At 39.2% G+C, this 22,326-nt stretch overlaps 1 protein-coding gene and 1 pseudogene across 1 annotated transcript; one reads left to right on the forward strand and one right to left on the reverse strand.

The window, feature by feature from the left end:
* Nucleotides 1-4,293: 4,293 nt before the first annotated feature.
* On the forward strand, nucleotides 4,294-7,258 carry LOC145124055 (Eukaryotic aspartyl protease family protein). The gene is made up of 3 exons (XM_079059278.1): nucleotides 4,294-4,805; nucleotides 5,751-6,225; nucleotides 6,698-7,258. Exons 1-3 carry the CDS (start codon nucleotides 4,344-4,346, stop codon nucleotides 7,042-7,044), a joined length of 1,284 nt encoding a protein of 427 aa, XP_078915404.1. The 5' UTR covers nucleotides 4,294-4,343; the 3' UTR covers nucleotides 7,045-7,258.
* A 5,866-nt stretch (nucleotides 7,259-13,124) lies between these two features.
* Nucleotides 13,125-13,687, reverse strand: LOC145127905 (18S ribosomal RNA; annotated as a pseudogene).
* Between the last annotated feature and the right edge of the window lie 8,639 nt (nucleotides 13,688-22,326).

The following is a 22,326-nucleotide window of genomic DNA, read 5'->3' on the forward strand; positions in this document are numbered from 1 at the left end:
TATATATATATATATATAGAGAGAGAGAGAGAGAGAAAATTTATATTGAGTGAATTCTAAATTATATATATGTTATAACATTGTGGGATTGAAATCCCTATGTACTCACCAGGTTTCCAAACCTGACCCACTCAATATATATTTGTATCATAGGTATTGATACGAAGCTACTTACACTGAGAGATTTAAAGGAGATGTAGATGACTAGTGTAAATGAATGTAAGGTCTGTTTATGCTTATGTTTTTGTATTGACGATGACATCCCAAATGTTTTAAATGAATAAAATACATTTCTTCGGAAATGCTTTGATAAAGTATTTATCATGTATTTTCTGGGAACAAATTCCACAACATTTTTATTAAAAGAAGTACTCTGATTTTTATAAAGCATAAACAAAATCGGTCTTTTCTGGCCGTGAATACAATCTTACAAAGCAATATCCAAATGAACTCTCACACACACAAATAGCACATACACACACACACCCAGCTACCCTTGTGGCGGCAGGCGGTGGTTGGAGGTGGCAGCCACCACCTCACGATGGTGGTGGTGGCTTTTCTCGTGAAATCCGGCCAAGCAACACCCAAACACCACTTCAACTGAAATAGACATGCACATAGCACCATTTCACACACACAGCCACCTCTCACGGTGGCTGGTGGCGGCAGAAGGCGGCAACCACCATGGCTGGAGGCCATGGTGGTTATATTCTCAGTTTCCGGCCAACAAACGACCACACACACATGCTTTCTATTTGCAAAATAAACCCAGCCAACCACCTGGTGGCGTACGGCGGCGGCGGCGACTGAGAGTGGTGGGCAGCAACGGCGGCTATCGGTGGCAGTAACACTCCACAGCCACACGGAGCGGCAACGACAATGGCGCGTCAATAGAAAGGGGTGGAGAAGAGGAAGGTTCTCGGTCTCCAACCGGGATAACGGCAGCGACGTCCACGACCACCCTTCTTGACGGAAACCACGACCGTAGATGATCTACAAAAGAAATAGTCGTGATGGGCAAGGACGGTAGTGGGCGGATGCGAGTTAACGGCTGCGGGACGGAGCGGAAGTAGGAGGAGAAGACTGCTGCAGCAGAGGAGGTTGCACCTCCACCGGAACACGGCAGCGGCGATAGCGACATTCAAGTGGTGGTGATTCTCTGACGGTCTTTGCTATCACCGGTAATAGGGACGTGTGAGGCTAGCTTCGTCGGCAGCAATGGTCTGTCGGTGACCTTGGTTGATCGGAACAACAAGGGGGGTCGGGTGGTGGCGGCTGGACAATGGAGAAAGAAAGGTGGCGGCTGAAGATAGAGCTAGCGTTAGGGTTACATGGTGACGGGTTTATACGTCCCGTCCCATTCAAACATTGATCCATAATGACACTTTTAGTCCCTTCTTCTCCTTTTTCTTTCAAATTAAATCCAAATGTTACCAAATGGCCCCTCCGCTACCAAACCTTTTCAACTTAGGTCCATAAATTACTCTTTAGCCTCTTCTTCCATAAATCCTTTCATATTAAGTCCAAATGATACCAAACACCCCCTGACTTCTAAAAATCTTTACAAAATAAATCCTGAAATTACACTTTAACCACCCGAAGATTTAAATCTTGTCATTTGGCTCCCCGAAACCAACACCCCGCTAATTATTCTTTGATTTTAGCTACAATAATATAAAATAATAATAAAAATTACATCTCGGGGTTCCAGGTTTATTATTTAATTACTCTATTTTAAACGAAATGTTACATTGATGCCACACAGAAGTAGAACCGGAAAGAAGAGCAACTTGGGTAGAGGGAATGACTAGGTAGAGGTCACCAGAGCTGTCACACCTAAGCAAAAGCTGACGACTTTTGAGATCCTTCACAGAAAAACCACACGGGTCAAATTCAATAGAAACAAGATTATCAGTTGTAAAAGGACGAACATATATGCGGTTTTTGATAATATTAGGTGTGACTAATACATTACGAAGGTGTAAGGGACGATGCATTGACTTTAATTTGGCATGGCCAGATTGATGAACAGGTATGGAAGTACCATTACCAACAAGAACGTGGTTTATATGACAGTTGTTTCCAAAAGTAGTGAGTTTACCTGTGTCCGAGGCGAGATAAGTGGTAGCTCCAGTGTCTATGTACCACTGAGTATCCAAGCTATCATTTATGTGCATCGAGTTCAAGGCTTGCGTGATATTTGTAGGCTCATCCGGGGAAACCATTGAGCTGGAGGAACAAGATTCTAATGCTGACGGGCAGCATAGAAGGCTGCTGCATGGGGGATGTTGAGTCGGTAAACCTGAGGTTGCAGCAGTAATGAGGACTCGAGGCTGTTGGTTTCTCATCGGTTGGTAAGTAGTGGAAGTCGGCGATCGAGTGAGCTACTGTCAGGAAGGATATGACCAAGTGTAGGGATTCAACGGGACCGGGTATGGAGGCCATGGAAAACCCGATGGAAGCGATGGTATTGTGGTGGTGGTTCCGGATGGGCAACGATTATAAGTTGAGTGGGAGCCACCGCGACGTGGTTGTGAAAGGCGACGGCCACCTCGGTTGTTTTGAGAGAAGTGCATGTTGTGTGAGTTGGAGGGGATGGGGTTTCCAGCATGAAGAGCTTGAGGTGACGATGCATGATCTTAGAGAGGTTGGGTGGGTCAGTTACGACTCATGGTTCGCTCCTCCAAGGTAAGAATCGACTTGCATTTTAGAAGAGATGGAAGCGGGTCTTGATGGCGCAGGACAGTGACAATGTTGTCAAACTTTGGTGACAATCCATTAATGAGATATGTAACCAATGTTTGCTCAGTCACTGGTGATCCTATGTTTGCAAATATATCTGAAATCACCTTCATTCTTTCACAATAATCAGAGATGGAGAGATCGCCTAGAGTTAGGGTTCGAAGTTCCTGATCAAGCTCAATTGCTCTAGTTTGTTTGTTGTCTCTAAGAAGAGTTTCAAGATCAGTTCATACGGTATGAGCAATAGCACCTTGGTTGAGGATCATGTTGAGAAGACTTTGAGTGACAGTTCCATAGATCCATATCTTGACAAGATCGTCAAGATTGGACCAAGCTACATCATTGGCATCTGCGGGTTTATAAGTGCTTGTGAGATGACCTTTAACTCCAAAACTATTGCAGTGGGCTTGGAAGAGTTCTTTCCAAGCATCATAGTTCAGCTTGTTAAGATCCAAAATCAGTGGAATGTAGACTTTAATGTTGGTTACACCAAAAGGTTTGATGTTCTTGGATGATTCAGACATTCTTGTGGCAGATTAGAGAGGAGCGATTTGAAGAGAGGAGAAGCAGAACACAGAACTGTCGAGAGCAAGAAGAAGGCAGCGATAGATTTAGAGAGAAAAAAACGGGAGGCGCTCTGATACCATGAAACAACGTTATTTTCCCTCAATTGCCTTTTGGCCTATGATTTCATTAATATAATCTGAGAAATACATAATGGGCTACAATACAATGAACTAGAGTAAAATACAAATACAATACTTGGGCTTAAGGAAATATACAAGCTATGCTAATAGAAATCAATAAAACTTTTTGAAGTTCATACGTAGCACGTTTACCCTAATCGTATGAACCACATAACTTTTGTGTGTTCTTTACTTTTTTTTTTCTTTTTCCAATCTTATATTTTGTGTGTGTTGATTGAAACCCTTTAAAGTTTTAGGGTCGGATTAAAAAAGCTAGCTGTAGATAGAGATTGATGACTTGATGCAATCTTATTATGAAATCAATAAAAACTCTTTCTAATTTATTTGTTGACGTAACATGGTTACCGTGTGAATCATGTAGCTCTTGTTTGTTCTTCACTATTTCTTTTGACTTATATCTTGTGTGAGTTGACCAAATCCCTAACAGTTACAAGTAAAATGAATATCAGTATCATTTGAGTATCAATTTCTAATGGCTTATCAGTTATAACTTCTAACCGCGATATATTCTGTGAAAATTATTCTCTGTATTATTGGACAATTGCAATTGGACAATTTCTTCACTAAAATCACTGGTAAAAGCATAAAACCACAGGGTAAAAGGCAGTCTAATAATATAGTAAAATACCTACATAAATATCTCTTATAAGAAACTGACAAGAATAATCTTACTTAATGATACAGAGATCAACCAACTATTTTATCCCGATTTAATAAATTTCAACTTGTCATGACTCATGTGACCAAGGACTAAGAGCATATGCAAAACTAAGGAGTCTAAGTGTAAATACTTCAAAGATAAAGGCATGCAAGCACAATTTCTCCAATATATATACCCACTCACCAACTTGCAAAATCCACACCCAAAACTCACTCCAAGCCTAAGTACCAATTATGGAGGCTTTACACTTCACCCTTCTCTTACTTTGCTCTTTGACCCTAGTTCACTCAATAAACCCAAATTGTTACTCAACTAGCCAAGGGTCAACCCTCAGGGTCTACCATGTGTCGAGCCCATGCTCACCATTTAGACCAAAGACACCACTCTCATGGGAAGAGAGTGTGCTTCAAATGCAGGCCGATGACAAAACCAGGCTCAGCTTCTTGACGAGCCTGGTTGCTGGCCGGTCTTTTGTGCCTGTTGGGTCGGGCAGACAAATCATTCAGAGCCCGACCTACATTGTCAAGGCCAATATCGGCACACCGGCTCAAAGCTTGCTTATGGCTTTGGACACCAGCACCGACATGGCTCTGGTTCCTTGCGCCGGATGTGTTGGTTGCTCGTCTGCCACCTTTGACTCTACCAAGTCAATTAGCTACTCTTCACTTGCTTGCGGTGCCGATCAATGCAAACAAGTACGTTTCAATAAATTCTCTACTACAAATATAATTTATAAATATGTAAATTCACTATTTGCATACGCCACAATAAATAAATCCATAAGTTTTATGAGACATGCCTTTTGGATATTCTTTATGGATAATCGCATTTGGATATTTTTGGTATACCTTTTCTTGATATACAGGGGATGCCAGAACTGCTATTTTTCAGATATAAATCGCATTGCCTCTGTGGATCTATTTTTACGTATGTTAAATAAAAAAAAAGTATCGATCTATTAATGACACTTCATTGTTTTATACATTCACATTCATTTTAGTAATCATTACAAAATATTGGTGATTTAAACCGGTGTACAAAAAACTATGTTTATTAATAATTTAATATATATTTGAGATTTTATTATTACGTATTAGTTTTAAAGTTAAATACTTTTAATAGATATATATAAAAAAAAAATATAAAATATAAATAAAAAAAAAAGTATAAATGTAAATTATTCCACTTTTATACCATTCGAAATTGACAAAAGTATGACGGGATGAGGAGATCGAGGGAAATCCGTGAGTCGGTTTTGGTTGGATTCCATGGAGAGTCCATTTACGGGCCCACGGAGGGACCGTTGTCTCTTATCCCGTGACTTCCGTTTTACACCTGCTTTTCCAAATCTAGATTAAATTATAAACTTTTAGTCAAGTTCTATTATGAAAAACATAATGATAGATTTATTACATTAAAAAAACAAAGAACTTATAAATACCGCTTTCTTATTTGGTAATTGAGTAATTTGTATCATATATCGTTAACCTTGTTTTTAGATGTACATTCACTAAAATAGATATTGAATGAAAATACTTAATTTTGTAATTTGTAGTTTCATTGCAATATGATAAAATATAGAAAAAATTGTTCATACATATCTATGTGTCCCTAGATATCTTTAGTGCTATTGTTTGTAGGTACAAAGTACGGGTTGCCTCGGGACGACATGTTCCTTAAACATAACATATGGAAACTCCATCATCGAGGCTAACTTGGCGCAAGACAACCTAACCCTGGCCACTGACTCTGTCGTTGGCTACCCTTTCAGTTGCATTCAGAAAACAACCGGCAGTTCTTTACCACCACAAGGTGTTTTAGGCCTTGGTCGTGGTCCATTGTCGTTTGTATCCCAATCTAAGACACTTTACCAATCCACATTCTCATATTGTCTGCCTAGTTTCAAATCTTCAAATTTTTCGGGGACACTAAGATTAGGTAAAAATGGACAACCCATTAACATTAAATACACACCGTTGCTTGTAAACCCCAGAAGAACATCGCTTTACTATGTGAACTTGGTCGGAATTAAAGTTGGCTCGAAGGTTGTCAACATCCCCCCGAGTGCATTAGCTTTCAACCCAAATACCGGTGGTGGCACCATCATCGATTCAGGTAATTCTTGAGAATATTTAAACAATTTTGTTTCATATAAATATCGACATCATGATGGTTATCATGACATCATCGTCACATTATATGTGATTTTTCAAGAAACTTATATCGTCAGTTTATTAAGAAAACATCCAAACAGTCTTAAATTATTGTTATTAAACTACATTAATAAAAAAATTCATACAAGGCACTTGAGAGTGAACAATTATAGTAAAATATTGTACTTTATAAAGCTACAATAATAGTAAGTTTTAATTAAGTAGATTTTTAAAAGTATAATATAATAATAAGAAAAACTTAAAAAGTATAATGTTGTATTGGAAAGATATTTGAATTATATTAGTCCAATAAGAAAAAAAATCAAAATACAGTTTTATAATAGACAAAGAAATCAAAATATAATCTTATTATTCCCTATTATAATATTTCATAAAAGCATCTGTCAATATAAAGGTTGCTTTTATTTGTGCAGGCACGGTGTTCACCAGGCTAGTGGACGGAGCCTACACGGCGGTGAGAGATGAGTTCAGAAGGCGGATGGGAAAAGCCGTCGTATCGACACTAGGCGGCTTCGACACTTGCTACACTGTCCCAATCGGAAAACAAGTCCCGACCATGACCTTCATGTTCCCCGGACTCAACATGTCGCTGCCACAAGACAACTTCCTCATCCACAGCTCCTCCGGCTCCACCACCTGCCTAGCCATGTCTTCCTCGCCGGCGCTCAACGTCATCGCCAATATGCAGCAGCAGAACCACCGCATTTTGTTCGACTTACCAAATTCCAGGCTGGGAATATCACGTGAGATCTGCTCGTGAATCACGTGACTTATGGTTTCTTGTAATTTGTCTTGTTATGTAATACTATTTACGCTTAAATTGTACTATTACTATTATTCACTATGCCTATGGAGGTGACTACTTTTAAAAGAAGATTTGCCGGAATCAAGCATGGGACCATGAGTATGTTTTTTTATTAATCGTGTAATCTTTTTCTAATGGATTAAGTTTATAAAATATAAGTTTCAGAGTATGAATGTTTTATTAGGCAAAAACTGATCAGAAGTTTACATTGAAATATCGAGTGTTTCATGTTCATAAAAGCTCGAGGGTTAAGATAATGTATGGTATATAAATATATAATTAAGTATCAATGTTGTGAAATAGAGTATAAAGATACCATGAAGAATGTTATAATGAAAGACACTATATACGCTAGTCGTGTTTGTGGGGTCATGGTGCATGTTGAGAACATTCCAGCAGATAGAAAGAATAATCACAAGCTGAAAGGTGCATCGGTTGGCTTCCCAGATTTGCTTGGGGACAGGGAATCGAGGGGGTTCACATGCGAGCTCATAGGGTGGGTCATAGAGTAATAAGTCGTAATTCACATCTGAATTTTTTTTTTTTGCCACTTGTCAATCTATTATTAGTTTTGACATTTGTCATTTTATGTTATTTTTGAATTAAATATTATCTACTTGTCAATTTCTGATTTGTTTCAAATTTTAAAATTAAAGTCATATATTTATATATGTAAGGTATTAAATATACTATATATAAAATTAAATTGCAATTAATATGTTTCTTCCTTTTTTATTTTAATGTTTTACATTAAAAAATGTTTACTGCTTACATTTTAATGTTTAATTTTTTAAAAAAATTTAACCCGTATAATATACGGGTCTCACACCTAGTGTATAATATCGGATGGTAGGACTATGGGATTGATATATTCGAAGTCTATCTTTATCACCAAATAACAATACCAAACAAATGAAGCATATATGATTTAAACCATACCAACCTCACACATTGTCGAATAGGTCATGATGACCAAAAATGCATTAATGCAATCAATACAAACAAATTTTGGATTCATTCGATTTAATTGGAATCAAATGATAAATGTAAGGGCAGTGTGTAAGGATATGGATTTTTAAAATATTGTTTGGTTGGAAATTCTCAATTTTTGTGTTAGAATGATAAAAATGAAGATTTTACACTTATGTATTATTTTTTATTGAATTCAATATTTTTTTTTATAAAATAACCTAACAAAGTTCTTGAATACTTATAAAAAATATAAACACCACATAAAATCCAAATTAAACATAAATCCAAATTAAACACAAATCCAAATCAAACATAAACATTTTTGAATACACGAAAACAAACTAAAATCAAAATAAAATTCTACAATTTTAATTTGAATTAAGTCTAAGTTCTAACACAACTCAAGAAATGAAAGTATATTCATTATAAAATTAAAATCCAATTGACCCACTTTTGATTCATGCAAATTCCATGGAACATAAGTTTGAATTACATTCGATCTAAAAGTCTTTGCTCTTGTTAGCCTATCATCTTAATACTCACCTAAAAAATAACATGTAGTCAAATCATGCAGCAAATTTGACGAAACAACACATAAATTTCTAAAGAAAAGTTCATTCATACAAATACGGAAAATAAGCTTCTAAAAATAACCATGATTTATGATTATGGGTGTGTTATATAGTTGTTAATTCGGATGATAGTTAAATGGAAAACATTTGTTAAAGCTCCATGTTTTAAAAGTGATTCGGATTTGATAAACAAGCTTCAAAAATGGATCTTAATTCTATAAAATCATTTGTGAAAGTTGATGGAAAGCAGAACCAGGAAGTAACAATTTCCAATGATAATTAATATTCATAAGTGAGAAGCAACATAGAAAACAGATCGAGAGATGAAGGGAAACAATGCATAGTTTTTGGTGGAAAAAAGCCTTATCACAATCGATGACTTTGAGCGAGGCGGAGACGGTGTCGCTGGTAGTGGCGCTGGCGGAGGGTTGCAATCGAAGTTTTAGTGAGAGGGAGCAAAAGGATCGGCATTTGTGAAGAAGAGGTAAAGAAGCTTGAAGTATTAGGGAAAAATAGAGAACACATTTTTTTTATTTCAAGCACGCTCTTACATCTGAAAAATTAAGAGGCATAAATTCAAATGCCACCGGACAGCCCTAAGTCATGCCACCAAAATAGAGAACACACTTTTTTTTTATTGCACGCTCTTAATTTTTCAATTAAGAGGTTGCCAAACAGCCCTAAATCATGTTTCTCAAGTAAAGTGACAATATCCTTCAATAGATATGGCCGAGTTGTAAATTTGATAGATCATATGCACATTTAAGTATATAGACCATTAAGGCTTGACGGAGGGGGATGCAAGCACCATGACATGCTCGGTGCACAACACCCCACCATGGTGGCATGCCGAGTAAATAGGCTTCCACGACACTAAATTGTCGAAAAGAGAGAGGGAGAGTGTAACGGCTAGTTTTCTATTTTTTTCAATTTCAAACCATTAAATTTACTACACCTATCCTACCAAATTACACCAAACCAAATCATTCTTCTTTAAAAAAATTATTCTTCATTGTCAGTATCTTCCTCTTTCGGTAATTTAAAATTCATGTTAGATACCACGATCAACGTTGCTAATTTGTTGCAACAAGAATTAGACGAGGAAATATGAAATGTGCAACGGAGAAAAATGTCTAATGTGTGATTATTTTGATGAGCATGTTGTTTTCCAAGGTTATTATTTTTGGATGTCGGTTCCGAATGCACAAACATTTGTTTCGTCGTATAGTAGAAGACATGACGGCAGCGTGTAAATTTTCCAACAACGTCGGGATGCAAGAGGTACGGTGGGATTTCATCCTCTACAAAAATGCACAACCTTAATTTGTATGTTAGCATATGTCACCCCACCCGATGCACTAGAAAAGAGTTTTAGGATGTCCTCGTGTACAACACGACAAATTTTGCAAGTGTGTCATGAGGTTGTAAGGTCCATGCTATTTGTGTTACCCTACTTCCAATGACATACGACAGTTGTATGCTCATCATGCAAACGTGCATGGCTTTCCTGGATTCTTAAGAAGCTTGGACTGCATGCATTGGAAATGGGTAAATTGTCCAACTACATATCATGGGCAATGTACATGTGGTAATCAAAGTTATCCATCGGTTATACTTGAAGTTGTAGCCTCACAATAACTTGGCTTACCCTATTAAAACATAACGAATGAAGCTAGTGACCTTCTTGCTTGAGACCTTGTATGCGCTCAAAGGCATAATGAAATTCGAATTTGGTCTTCATCCCATATTTTATGAAAGATCATGGCTTTCGTGCTTTGGTGGGTCTCTGAGATCCTGTCACAACTCGAAATTTTAGACCTAGCAAAGCCTAAACCCTAGCCTAGTACAAGTGAAACCACATTGCAATCCTTGTTGCATTGTATCATCTATAGCTTTAGGGCTTGTGAATAGAGCTAACAAAGAAGTATGGATTGAAACCTAAGCTAAATTAGGGTGTTATAAATGAACATAAGTTGAAAGACTAAGGGTTTAAACCATAAATAAACCTCATATATGTGTTTTCGCCCAAAGTAATTAAAAGGAAATAGGGTTTACGATTATGGGATTAAGATCTATAGGGTTTACGATTTGGAAGTGTTCCAATTTGGTGTTTTCGTTGGCCTTGATCCGAAAACACATTGAAAACCCACTTGGGGCGAAAACCCAATAGGGTAGAACCGAAAACACATCTTGAGGCCCATTAAAAGATCCGAAAACACATACTTTGAAGAAGTTACATCCGAAAACACCTCCTTTCTAGAAGACCATGAGCGAAATCTCTTTTCCCTTTGACTATTGATCCGAAAACTCTTTTCCTTTTGACCTTAGAAACGAAAACTCATTACTAGAACATGCCTAGTCCGAAAACCCTCTTTATATATATGTAATCCATCCGAAAACACCCTAAAATATGTAAATATCTTATCCTATTCAGCTTCCCAAGGAGATAATTCCAGTAACCAACGTAAACATCACCTCAACCCCTTATCCTTTCCTTCCTATTTAAGTTACCAAATAGAGATCATTTCCATTTCACAATCCAGTAAACGAATTCACTCCATATTCTCTCTCAAATATCAAACTCTCTTCCATTCATCTCTTAAGATCAAGAAATTCCAGAGACCATTCTCTTCATAATAGTTATAAGGTTAGTAAGTATTCTTCATTTTGGTGTTTATGCAACACATAAAATGTATTTTCATCACTTTTTACACATATCATTATGTGTTTAAATATATTAGGATATGACATCCTTCCCGTGTTATAGCCCGAAGGTCACCGCTTTTATCTCGTTTATCAAACCACGACTAACCATAAGGTGAGTTCATACCCCTATACTTTTTATAACTTTTTCTATGTTTTAAGGGGGGAAATACAAGTAAAACACAAAGAAACTTGTGAAAATATGCAAACCATTATTTATGATTTCTTATCTTTTATAAGAATTTTACGTAATATTATTAAATATGAGAAACAACGTTATTACCAACTTTATAAATATTTACATGCAAACTATGTTAAAACACAAAGGTTTTTCATTCTCAACTAAACATATATTTTAAACTATAATAGGTATAGTTTGGGGAACATTCACATTATTCCACCCTTTCGGGGAAAAGAAATGATTATATAAAAATACGGTTATTTTTATATTTTATAAACATAACAAAAATGGTAACAATTACACACATGAACACTTATAGGTCAAAAACACGTAAACTCGTTGGAAATTTGTGAGTCAATGTCTTCGTCGTACCTACCAAGGTATACCAGCAAGTCCTGTTTTATAACCCGAGTCTCCTTCCGGAGAGCGTGATACTTGTGTATAAATCTATACGGGATTGATGACCCCGCGCCCTGGCTGTTAGCTACAGCACGACCGGCAGGTTATGGGTAACAAATATCAGATAGTTCGACGCCTAAAGAACGTTGAGGCAGGCAAATCATTCGTTAGCACGGTTATGAAAACTCACATGATAAAACGACTATACGTGGATTTTTATGTGAAAACACATCTCTTCAAATAGTTTTATACACAAATAAAACTAGTTATAACTATTTTAAGTATTGAAAATACTTGTACTTTTCGGTCTTGGATCATATTAGACTACAACTCAACTTATGGAAAATATAGGATTTTCTAGGATAAACATCATTATTTTACAATGAAACGATTTACAATCCAACTTTCTGGAAACAAATACGATTACTTATATAATTTCAAAGCATCATTCTTTAAGTGTAAGAAATTTATACAATTTTTGTCTTAAGGTACTAAGACTACATTCCATTCAACTAATAGGAAAATATAGGATTTTCTGGAGGAACACAGTAACATTTTCCAAAGAACAAAGGATATACTTTCTATAACAAAAATGCTTATGAACTCACCAAATTTAATGTTGACACTTTTTTAAAGCACTTGTATTCTCAGGAAGTTAGTAGACAGGTACCCTCTCATGTGTTGCGAAGACAGAGCATAGTAGAATTACGTCTTATCTTTTGCTTTAGTTTTAATGTAAATCAGGCAATGTTTTGAACACAATGTAAACTTTATATTATTAATACAATGGTTGTTGTTGCTTTGATTACTATTATACAATTGTTGTGATACTGTACATGACATCCTCCGCCCCCGAACGTTTCCGCCGTTCAGGTTTGGGGGTGTGACAGATCCTTTCGAAGCAAGGGGAATCAGAATAGGGTAAGCCAAGACAGTCTGTTCAGGGTGCCAAACTCAATGATGGCAACTAAATATGAGGGTTGTGCTCATTGTGGGACTTAACCCAATACCTTATGGCACGATCTGATGACAACCATACACCACATGTGTCCGCGTTCCCAAAGGTACCCATCTCTTTCAAGAGGATTCGCGACATGTCAAGCCCTGGTAAGGTTCTTCGTTTAGCATCGAATTAAACCGCATACTCCACCGCTTGTGCGGGTCCCCTTCAATTCCTTTGAGTTTCATTCTTGCTAACGTACTCCCCAGGCGGGATACTTAATGCGTTGGCTACAACACCACATGGGTTCGATATGCCAACCTAGTATCCATTGTTTACCGCTAGGACTACTGGGGTATCTAATCCCACTTTCTCCCCTATCTTTCGTCTCTCGGTGCCAGTTTCGGCCCAACAGAGTGCTTTTGTGGTTGGTGTTTCTGATCTCTATGAATTTTACCGTTCCACTGAAATTTCCCTCTTCCCCTACCATACTCCAGCTTGGTAGTTTTCACCACCTGTCCAGAGTTGAACCCTGGGGTTTGACGGCGGACTTAAAAAGCCAGCTATAAACGCTTTACACCCAATCATTTCGGATAATGCTTGCATCATTTGTATTATCGCGGTTGCTGGCACAGAGTTTGCTGATGCTTATTCCCCAAATATTGTCATTGCTTCTTCTCTAGGAAAAGAAGTTTATGACTCGTGTGCCTTCTACCTCCATGCGTGTCACACCCCCAAACCAGAATGGCGGAAACGTTCGGGGGTGGAGGACGTCATGTACAGTATCATAACAATGCTCAATAGTAAAACAAGCAACAACATCATCCATTGCATTAATAATATATTTTATACATGTGTGTTCTGTGAATAGTTGTAAGACACCAAAAATAATATCAAAATAAAAGACGAGTCTTGAACATGCTCCGTCTTCTCAAAACCTGGTCCAGTGTACCTGTCTACTGGTGACCTGAGAATACAAGTTATTTTGAAAGAGTAGATCGGCATTTAAGCTGGTGAGTTCATAAGTATTTTAGTGTCAAAAGTTTGCATCTGTTTTATTAAAATGTTTGTAAGTGTTTTGATGTAAATGTTTGTATACTTCCTAGAAAATCCTATATTTTCTACTAAAATGAAAACTAGTCTTCTACCAAGACTCAACTGTTTTGAATGTTTGTTCTCTCGTAAAAATGTATGTTTTTCCAAGTTTATGACTATCTTTACTAGAAAATAGTTTGCATTTCTCAAGGTGAGAATATCACTGCATGTATGTAATGGAAAAATGAAAGTGTACAGTAGTGTTGTACAAAATAACTACTGAAGCACTAACTACCTTAAAAACAAATTGTTAGTTAAGGTTAAAAATGTGATTGAGTTATAACCATGCTTGATTGACTAGTATAAAACACGACGTTCTAAAGACGTCGAAAATGGTATGACATTAGTCACCCGTTGACCTGCAGGTCCCACTGTAGCTAGCAACAATGTGTAGGATGGTTAATCCCGTATAGATCTATATACAAACTCACGCTCTCCTCCCAGGAGACTCTGGTTACAAAACGTGACACAACAAGTATATTGCTGTGATATGAAATAGTGTTTCACATTCTAGTTGTTATGTTCTTATTATAGTAAATATGTTCTTTTCTGTTCTTGTTATAGTATGTATGTTCCTTCCTGTTCTAGTTATAGTATGTATGAGCTGACTCATGTATGTTTCACTGATCTAGAAATAGTAAGTAGTAATCCTCTAAACTATACCTATTACAGTTTACTGGTATGATTGTTTGACTGTTTCTGATTTGTAGAAAAGACTCAATTACTCACCATAAGCAACTAAGTTAAGTATAATCCTTAAAATGGGGTTTAATATTCATATATGTATTTAATGACCATAACTATGATTTAGCCGACAGTCGAACTAGTGATCCTACCCTAAGCCCACAACCAAACAAGGAACATGAGTCAAGGTATTTAGCAGTAGTCCTATGTCCCTTAAAGCATACTTATACGTAAATAAATAGACGAATATGATTTTGATATAAAAGAAGTCTAAAATAATTTAAAAGAGTTTTAAGAAGTTTTTGAGTATAAGAAATCCTTTTGTTTACTGTTTTCACACGTAAATGGTTAACACATTAGTATTGTGTTTTACTTGTATTCCCCCTTAAAAGCATTTAAAAGCATTTAAAAGTGTATCTGTAGGGGTATGAACTCACCTGCAGTGAATGATTCGAATGAAAGATCGATATAGGATGCTTGGTATGCCAAGTGAAGTCCCGAGCACAAATGGATCCTATTTAGCATATATTAACATATATATGTATGAAATTAGGGCCTATAACAACTAATATGTATAGGAAACAACCTTAGGAACTAGGAAACACTTACAATGAAGTGTTAGAATTGAAAGTGTGAGGTTGAAACTTGATCACGGCCAATCAAGGAGGGTTCACATCCCTTGGGCTGTTCACGGCATAAGAACACTTGATGTGTTCACGGCCCAATGATGAAGACAAGAAGGATTCACGGTCTAAGATGGAGGGTTCACGACCTTAGAGTGGTTCACGGTCCAAGCACTCCTTGAAGATGTTTTTGAGATGAAAGGGACTCTTTTGTGGATGATACTTGAGAGAGAAAGGAGGAATTCATGGCTGGAAGGTGAGAAATCAAGTGAAAATGAGCCAAAACTCATATATATGACATGAGTTCACGGCCAAGGATGGGTTCACGGCCGTGAACCTAGTTTGTGGCCGTGAACTACTTTTGAAGGTGTTCCTGGCTCGATTGCAACTCACTGATCTCAAGCTAACACTTCCTAACATACAATCCTTTAAGTGTACTAGGCCTAGAACTCATAATATGACCCTTAACTCAGTAAAAGATAACATAATCAAGTCTGAACTTTTGATTGATTTGATTGGCTTACAAGAAGAAATTACGGGTTGTCACATCATCCGCCTGTTAAAGGGAATTTCGTCCCGAAATTAAGACTAAGAAATACACATAGACTAAGGGAAAAGATGAGGATACTTAAGTTTCATTTGATCCTCCCGCTCCCAAGTGAATTCAGGTCCCCGCTTTGCATTCCAGCGAACCTTTACTATCGGGATACGACTTTGTTTCGTTTGCTTGACCTCTATGTCCATGATTTCTACTGGTTCTTCCACGAAGTTGAGGCTCTCATAGATCTCGATTTCATCGAGTGGGATAACAAGAGTCTCATCGGATAGGCACTTTTTCAGGTTCGATACGTGGAAGGTAGGATATACGTTACTAAGTTCTTGAGGGAGTTTGAGTTTGTAAGCCACCGGGCCGATTCTAGCGATAATCTCAAAAGGCCCTATGTACCTTGGATTTAGCTTCCCACGCTTTCCGAAGCGTATCAAGCCCTTCCAGGGTGAGACCTTCAATATAACGCCGTCACCAACCTGGAATTCCAAAGGTTTCCGTCTCTTGTCAGCGTAGCTTTTCTGTCGGTCTCTAGTGGCTTTCAATCGTTCACGAATATGAACAATCTTCTCTGTCGTTTCTCGAATGATTTTTGGACCCATGAGAGTGCTGTCAGGAACATGTCCTTTAGCTAACTGCGTGTCACCCACTTCAGCCCAACACAGAGGGGATCTGCACTTCCGGCCATAGAGGGCTTCAAATGGAGCTGCCTTTATGCTTGTGTGATAACTGTTATTGTAGGAGAACTCGACAAGGGGTAAATGAGTATCCCATACCTTTCCAAAGTCAATCACACAGGCTCGCAACATATCTTCAAGAGTTTGAATAATCCTCTCACTTTGTCCGTCGGTTTGAGGATGGTAGGCTGTGCTCATATCCAGCCTAGTCCCTAGGGACTTTTGTAGCGACTGCCAGAATCTTGAAGTGAATCTACTGTCTCTATCATATATAATAGATATGGGAACACCATGTAGTCGTACAATCTCCCTAATGTAAGTTCTGGTCAGTTTCTCCATCTTGTCGGTTTCTTTGATTGGCAAGAAGTGTGCGGACTTAGTTAACCTGTCTACGATCACCCAAATGGTATCGAGACCACCCGTTGTCTTGGGCAATTTGGTTATGAAGTCCATTGTGATCCGCTCCTACTTCCACTTAGGTATTTCCGGTTGTTGTAGTAAACTTGAGGGTTTCTGGTATTCGACCTTAACCTTGGCGCAAGTAAGACACTTACTCATGAAGGTAGCAGTCTCTGATTTCATGTTATGCCACCAATATAACTTTTTGAGATCCAGATACATCTTATCTGAACCTGGGTGAACGGAGTATCGAGTATTGTGAGCGTCCTTCATGACAACGTCTCTGAAGCCACCGAACTTCGGTGTCTAGATCCGATCCACGAGATATTAGACTCCGTCACCTTTGACTACTAAGTTCTTATCCATCCCTTTTAGGGCTTCACCTGCCACATTTTCAGGTTTCAAGGCTTCCTGCTAAGCCTCCTTAATCTGTGTGGACAAATGTGAATGGATCGTCATAGTCAATGCCTTGACTCTACGACCTGAATATTCTTTCCGAGTTAGGGCGTCAGCTACTACATTGGCTTTACCGGGATGATAACGAATTTCGCATTCGTAGTCATTGAGTAGCTCGACCCACCGTCGTTGTCTCATGTTGAGCTCCTTCTGGTCGAATATATGTTGAAGGCTTTTGTGGTCTATAAAGATAGTGCTTTTCGTACCATACAGGTAGTGTCTCCAGATCTTCAGAGCAAATACCACTGCTCCTAACTCAAGATCATGTGTAGTGTAGTTGACTTCGTGCGTCTTAAGCAGTCTTGAGGCATAGACGATGACTTTTCCTTGTTGCATAATAACACAGCCAAGCCTTTGGTTGGATGCATCACAGTAAACCACGAAATATTTTATCCCTTCTGGGAGGGATAATATCGGTGCGCTGCATAAGGCTCGCTTCAGCGTTTGGAACGCCTTCTCTTGTTTCTCTTCCCAGTCAAAGGCTGCACCTTTCTGGGTCAATGTAGTAAGTGGTTTCGCGATCCTAGATAAGTTCTGAATAAACCTGCGATAGTAGCCAGCGAGGCCTAGAAATTGACGAATTTCTGTAGGCGTCTTTGGTGCTGACCAGTTCTCAATAGCCTTAATTTTGGAAGGATCCACGTGAATTCACTCTTCGCTAACCACGTGACCCAAGAATTCGACTCTTCGAATCCAAAATTCGCATTTAGAGAACTTCGCATAGAGCTTCTCTGCTCGTAGTGTTTCTAAGATCTGACATAAATGTTGAATATGTTCCTCCTTACTACGAGAGTAGATAAATATGTCGTCGATGAATACAATAACGAACTGATCTAAGTAAGGATGGCACACCAGGTTCATTAAGTCCATGAACACTGCGGGTGCATTGGTTAATCCGAAAGGCATCACTACAATCTCGTAGTGTCCATAACGAGTTTGGAAGGCTGTTTTGGGAACATCTTCCTCTAAAACTCGTAACTAGTGATACCCGGATCTCAGGTCAATCTTGGAAAAGTAGTTTGCCCCTTGCAGTTGGTCGAACAAGTCATCTATACGTGGTAGAGGGTATCAGTTCTTAACGGTCAGTTTGTTTAGTTCTCGATAGTCGATGCACATACGGAACGATCCGTCTTTCTTCTTTACGAACAAGACCGGTGCTCCCCAAGGTGAGAAGCTTGGTCTAATAAACCCTTTGCTAAGTAGTTCGTTCAGTTGACCAGATAGCTCCTGCATCTCAGCTGGTGCTAATCGATAAGGCGATTTGGCTACAGGGGTATCTCCTGGAACTAAGTCAATTCTGAACTCGACTTAATGTTGTGGTGGTAATCCTGGTAGTTCTTCGGGAAAGATGTCGGGAAACTCGCGTACTTCTGGGATGTTCTTTATGTGTTTCGCCTCTTGGCTCACATCAACCACATGAGCAAGGAACGCATGATATTCATTTCGTAAGTACTTCTGGGCTTGTATACTCGAGATGATTTGAAGGCTCGTGCCTGGTTTGTCGCCTTAGATGACTAGGGTTTCGCTATTCGGTAGATTAAGACGAACGGCCTTCTCAAAACACATGATGTCAGCACGATGAAGACTCAACCAATCCATGCCGATAATGACGTGGAAACTTTTAATTGAGACAGGCATGAGCTCGATTTGGAATGAATAGCTATCTAAAGTTAGGGTACATCCTAGGTATATATCGTTAGTGCTCTCAGTCTTCCCGTTAGCCATTTCTACGGTGAACGTTTCTTTTAGTGCTCGTGGTTGTTGTTTAAGTAAGTGTTTAAAGTTTTGGTTCACGAAACTCCTCTCCGCTCCACTATCAAATAGTATGCATGCATAAGAGTTGTCGAGGAGAAACGTACCAGTGACCACTGTAGGGTCTGCCACAGCTTCCTCATGGCCTATCGCCAAAACTCTTCCTACTCCGCCAGCATTCCCTGCTTTCGGGCAGTTCCTATTGTAGTGACCAATCTCACCACATCCGTAGCAAGCCTGGCCTGCTCCAGCACCAGGGACCTGGGTGATTGGCCTAGTCAGAGCCTTACAGAAACGGGTTGTGTGCCCTTTCCTGTTGCAGTTCGCACACTGCATCTCCCGGCAGGGGCCGTTATGATGGAAGCTGCACTTGTTGCATTTCGGAAAGCTCCTAGCGTACTGTTTCAACGGCGCAGTGGCAGCAGGTGTTGTTGCGGCATGAACAGCCACGATCTACTGCTTCTTGGCAGAGTTCTGCGCCGTGTTGTTCTTCTTCTTGTCCCAAAACTTCCGCTTGTTGTCGGTTGTTTTGGCTGGTTCTGGGACAACAGGGGTTGTTGTTGGTGTGCGGACTCCATGATCAATGAGTCGCTGTGCCAATCGATGGGCACTGTCGAAGGTAGTGGGGTTCGAAGCTAGCACATTCCCCTGAAATGGAGGTACCAGCCCCCAGATGTACCTCTCGATCTTCTTCCCCTCAGTGGGGACCATTCCCGGACATAGAGCCACCAGATCACTGAACCTGGCAGTGTAGGCTACTATGTCGGAGCCCTTGATGGTTAGGCTCCAAAGTTCCTGTTCAAGTTTCTGAACTTCGCCCCTCGGGCAGTATTCCTCAATCATCAGCTCCTTCAGAGCTTCCCAGCCCATCGCATTAGCCACTACGAGTGTAAGTGACTTGTCATGGCTATTCCACCATGTGAGGGCTCTGTCCGAGAAGGTGCAGGCGGCAAATTTTACTTTGCTTCCTTCCGGGCAGGAGCATATCTCAAAGATCGACTCAGTTTTCTCGAACCATTACGATAGAGCAATGATTCCTCCAGTCCCGTTAAAGGTTTTGGGTTTGCAGTTGGTGAAGTCTTTGTACGAACACTCCCTAAGGTGCCCATGACTACCACCCTGGGTGGAGTTAACACCCGATCCACCCCCGCTAGTACCGCTAGCATTGAATTGAGCTAAGGCTGCTGTAACAGTCGCAACTACTGCAGCTTGGAGGGCTGCAAGATCGTATTGTTGAGGAGGTGGTGGTTGATTTGGAGTTATCGGAGGATTGCGCCTTGTTAATCTACGAGGAGGCATCTTTCAATTTATATCCAAAAGAGAGACTAGAGCAGGCTCTACTTGCGAGGAGGGTTGTTCTGGTTGGTACTTGATTCAGCCCTGGATTCGGCCAGCTGTTGTTCCGTTTCCCATACACGCCTTTGCAGTGTCACCTGGTTCTGACGAAGATCCCTAACTTTGGATTGGCAGGCATTCAGTTCTACATGTAGGGCGTCAGTGCGAGTCCTTTCTAAGTTTTGGTCATTGGTCAGATGACGGAGACGAACTGTGTTGACTCCGGAGTTAGCACGGATCTCCATGACTTGGTCGAAGTTTGCTCTTCCCTGCTCAGCATTGCGAGCAACTCATCGAACCAAGATAGGAAGGACTCTGTCTGCTGAGCCTCCCTCATTTAGGTTGTATAAGCTTCGGTCCCCATTGTAAGGAGGTGGTTGTCCCTGTTCGTGGCTCCACCTCCCCAAGTTCGCTGCCCACAGAGGCGTCGGGCCTTGAAAATCCTGACGAGGGTTAGGATTTTGAGCAACTTGGGGTGGATTATAGACCTTTGGGTCTGAGTCAGAGTCTTCTTGGACTTCATCCTCGTTCTCTTCATCAGAAATCTCCTCGGGGTCTTCTTCTGCTAAGACCATCGGGTTCTCATCTTCGGGTTCTGGTTCAAGCCATCCTCCGATCCCTTGATCGGGAAAGTACGGGTCGCCAGGGAGATGGAATCCAGCCATGTTATTTAAGCGAGAAAAGGGGTGTAAGAAACATATAATAGATGTACTACTAAGATAATTATTAGATGACCCTTACCAGTTACTTCTATACTTACGTAGTGCATACCAGCTATACAAAACTTAAGATAGAACAGACCTTCGAATAAGTGACCCAACTCTAAGTCCACAACCAAACAAGGAACAGAAAGTAAAGCGAAGATCACATATTCTAAGTCTATAACATCTTAGTCATATACAACCTAAGCGTATCCACTCAGTAACTATATACCTACTAGTAAAGACCTTTTTAGTTCTCACATAAGTAATTATAGTACCACAAAATACTCCTATTGTATTTTAAGTTTATGTTATGTTCTAGAGTTTCATTGTAGTAGGGTTGGTAAGTTTTTAGACTTGTTGCAACACCACAACCATTCCTAGGGACATGTTAATCACTTCTCGGGTACATATAGTTGATCAGACTATATCCATCCCAGAATTGATTATATGTCCCCAAGCCTACTTGTGTTGTTCAACAACCGCAATACTTTTGTTCTGTTCTAGTATGACACTGATCTTAGTATGAATGCATGTATGTATACTTTAGTAAAATATTTTATTATTTTAAAAGTATAGACTCTTGGTCAGAGTGTTTTAATCCTGATGTGTTTATAGTTGTATATCTTTTATGGGTTGATATACTCGATTCACTATAAACAAAGCTCTGATACCAATCTGTCACACCCCCAAACCAGAACGGCGGAAACGTTCGGGGGCGGAGGACGTCATGTACAGTATCATAACAATGCTCAATAGTAAAAAAAGCAACAACATCATCCACTGCATTAATAATATAGTTTATACATATGCGTTCTGTGAATAGTTGTAAGACACTAAATATAATATCAAAATAAAAGACGAGTCTTGAACATGCTCCGTCTTCTCAAAACCTGGTCCAATGTACCTGTCTACTTGTCTACTGGTGACCTGAGAATACAAGTTATATTGAAAGAGTAGATCAACATTTAAGCTGGTGAGTTCATAAGTATTTTAGTGTCAAAAGGTTGCATCTGTTTCATGAAAATGTTTGTAAGTGTTTTGATGTAAATGTTTGTATACTTCCTAGAAAATCCTATATTTTCTACTAAAATGAAAACTAGTCTTCTACCAAGACTCAACTGTTTTGAATGTTTGTTCTCTCATAAAAATGTATGTTTTTCCAAGTTTATGACTATCTTTACTAGAAAATAGTTTGCAT

This window comes from Lactuca virosa, chromosome 7, assembly GCF_052849685.1.
Source record: "Lactuca virosa cultivar CGN04683 chromosome 7, Lactuca_virosa_CGN04683_v6, whole genome shotgun sequence".
NCBI lineage: Eukaryota > Viridiplantae > Streptophyta > Magnoliopsida > Asterales > Asteraceae > Lactuca > Lactuca virosa.

Coding starts and splice junctions, on each gene's coding strand:
- LOC145124055 (XM_079059278.1), top strand. CDS start 4,344: ATGGAGGCTTTACACTTCACCCTTCTCTTACTTTGCTCTTTGACCCTA. Junction 4,806..5,750: donor GTGCCGATCAATGCAAACAA/GTACGTTTCAAT, acceptor TATTGTTTGTAG/GTACAAAGTACGGGTTGCCT. Junction 6,226..6,697: donor TGGCACCATCATCGATTCAG/GTAATTCTTGAG, acceptor TTATTTGTGCAG/GCACGGTGTTCACCAGGCTA.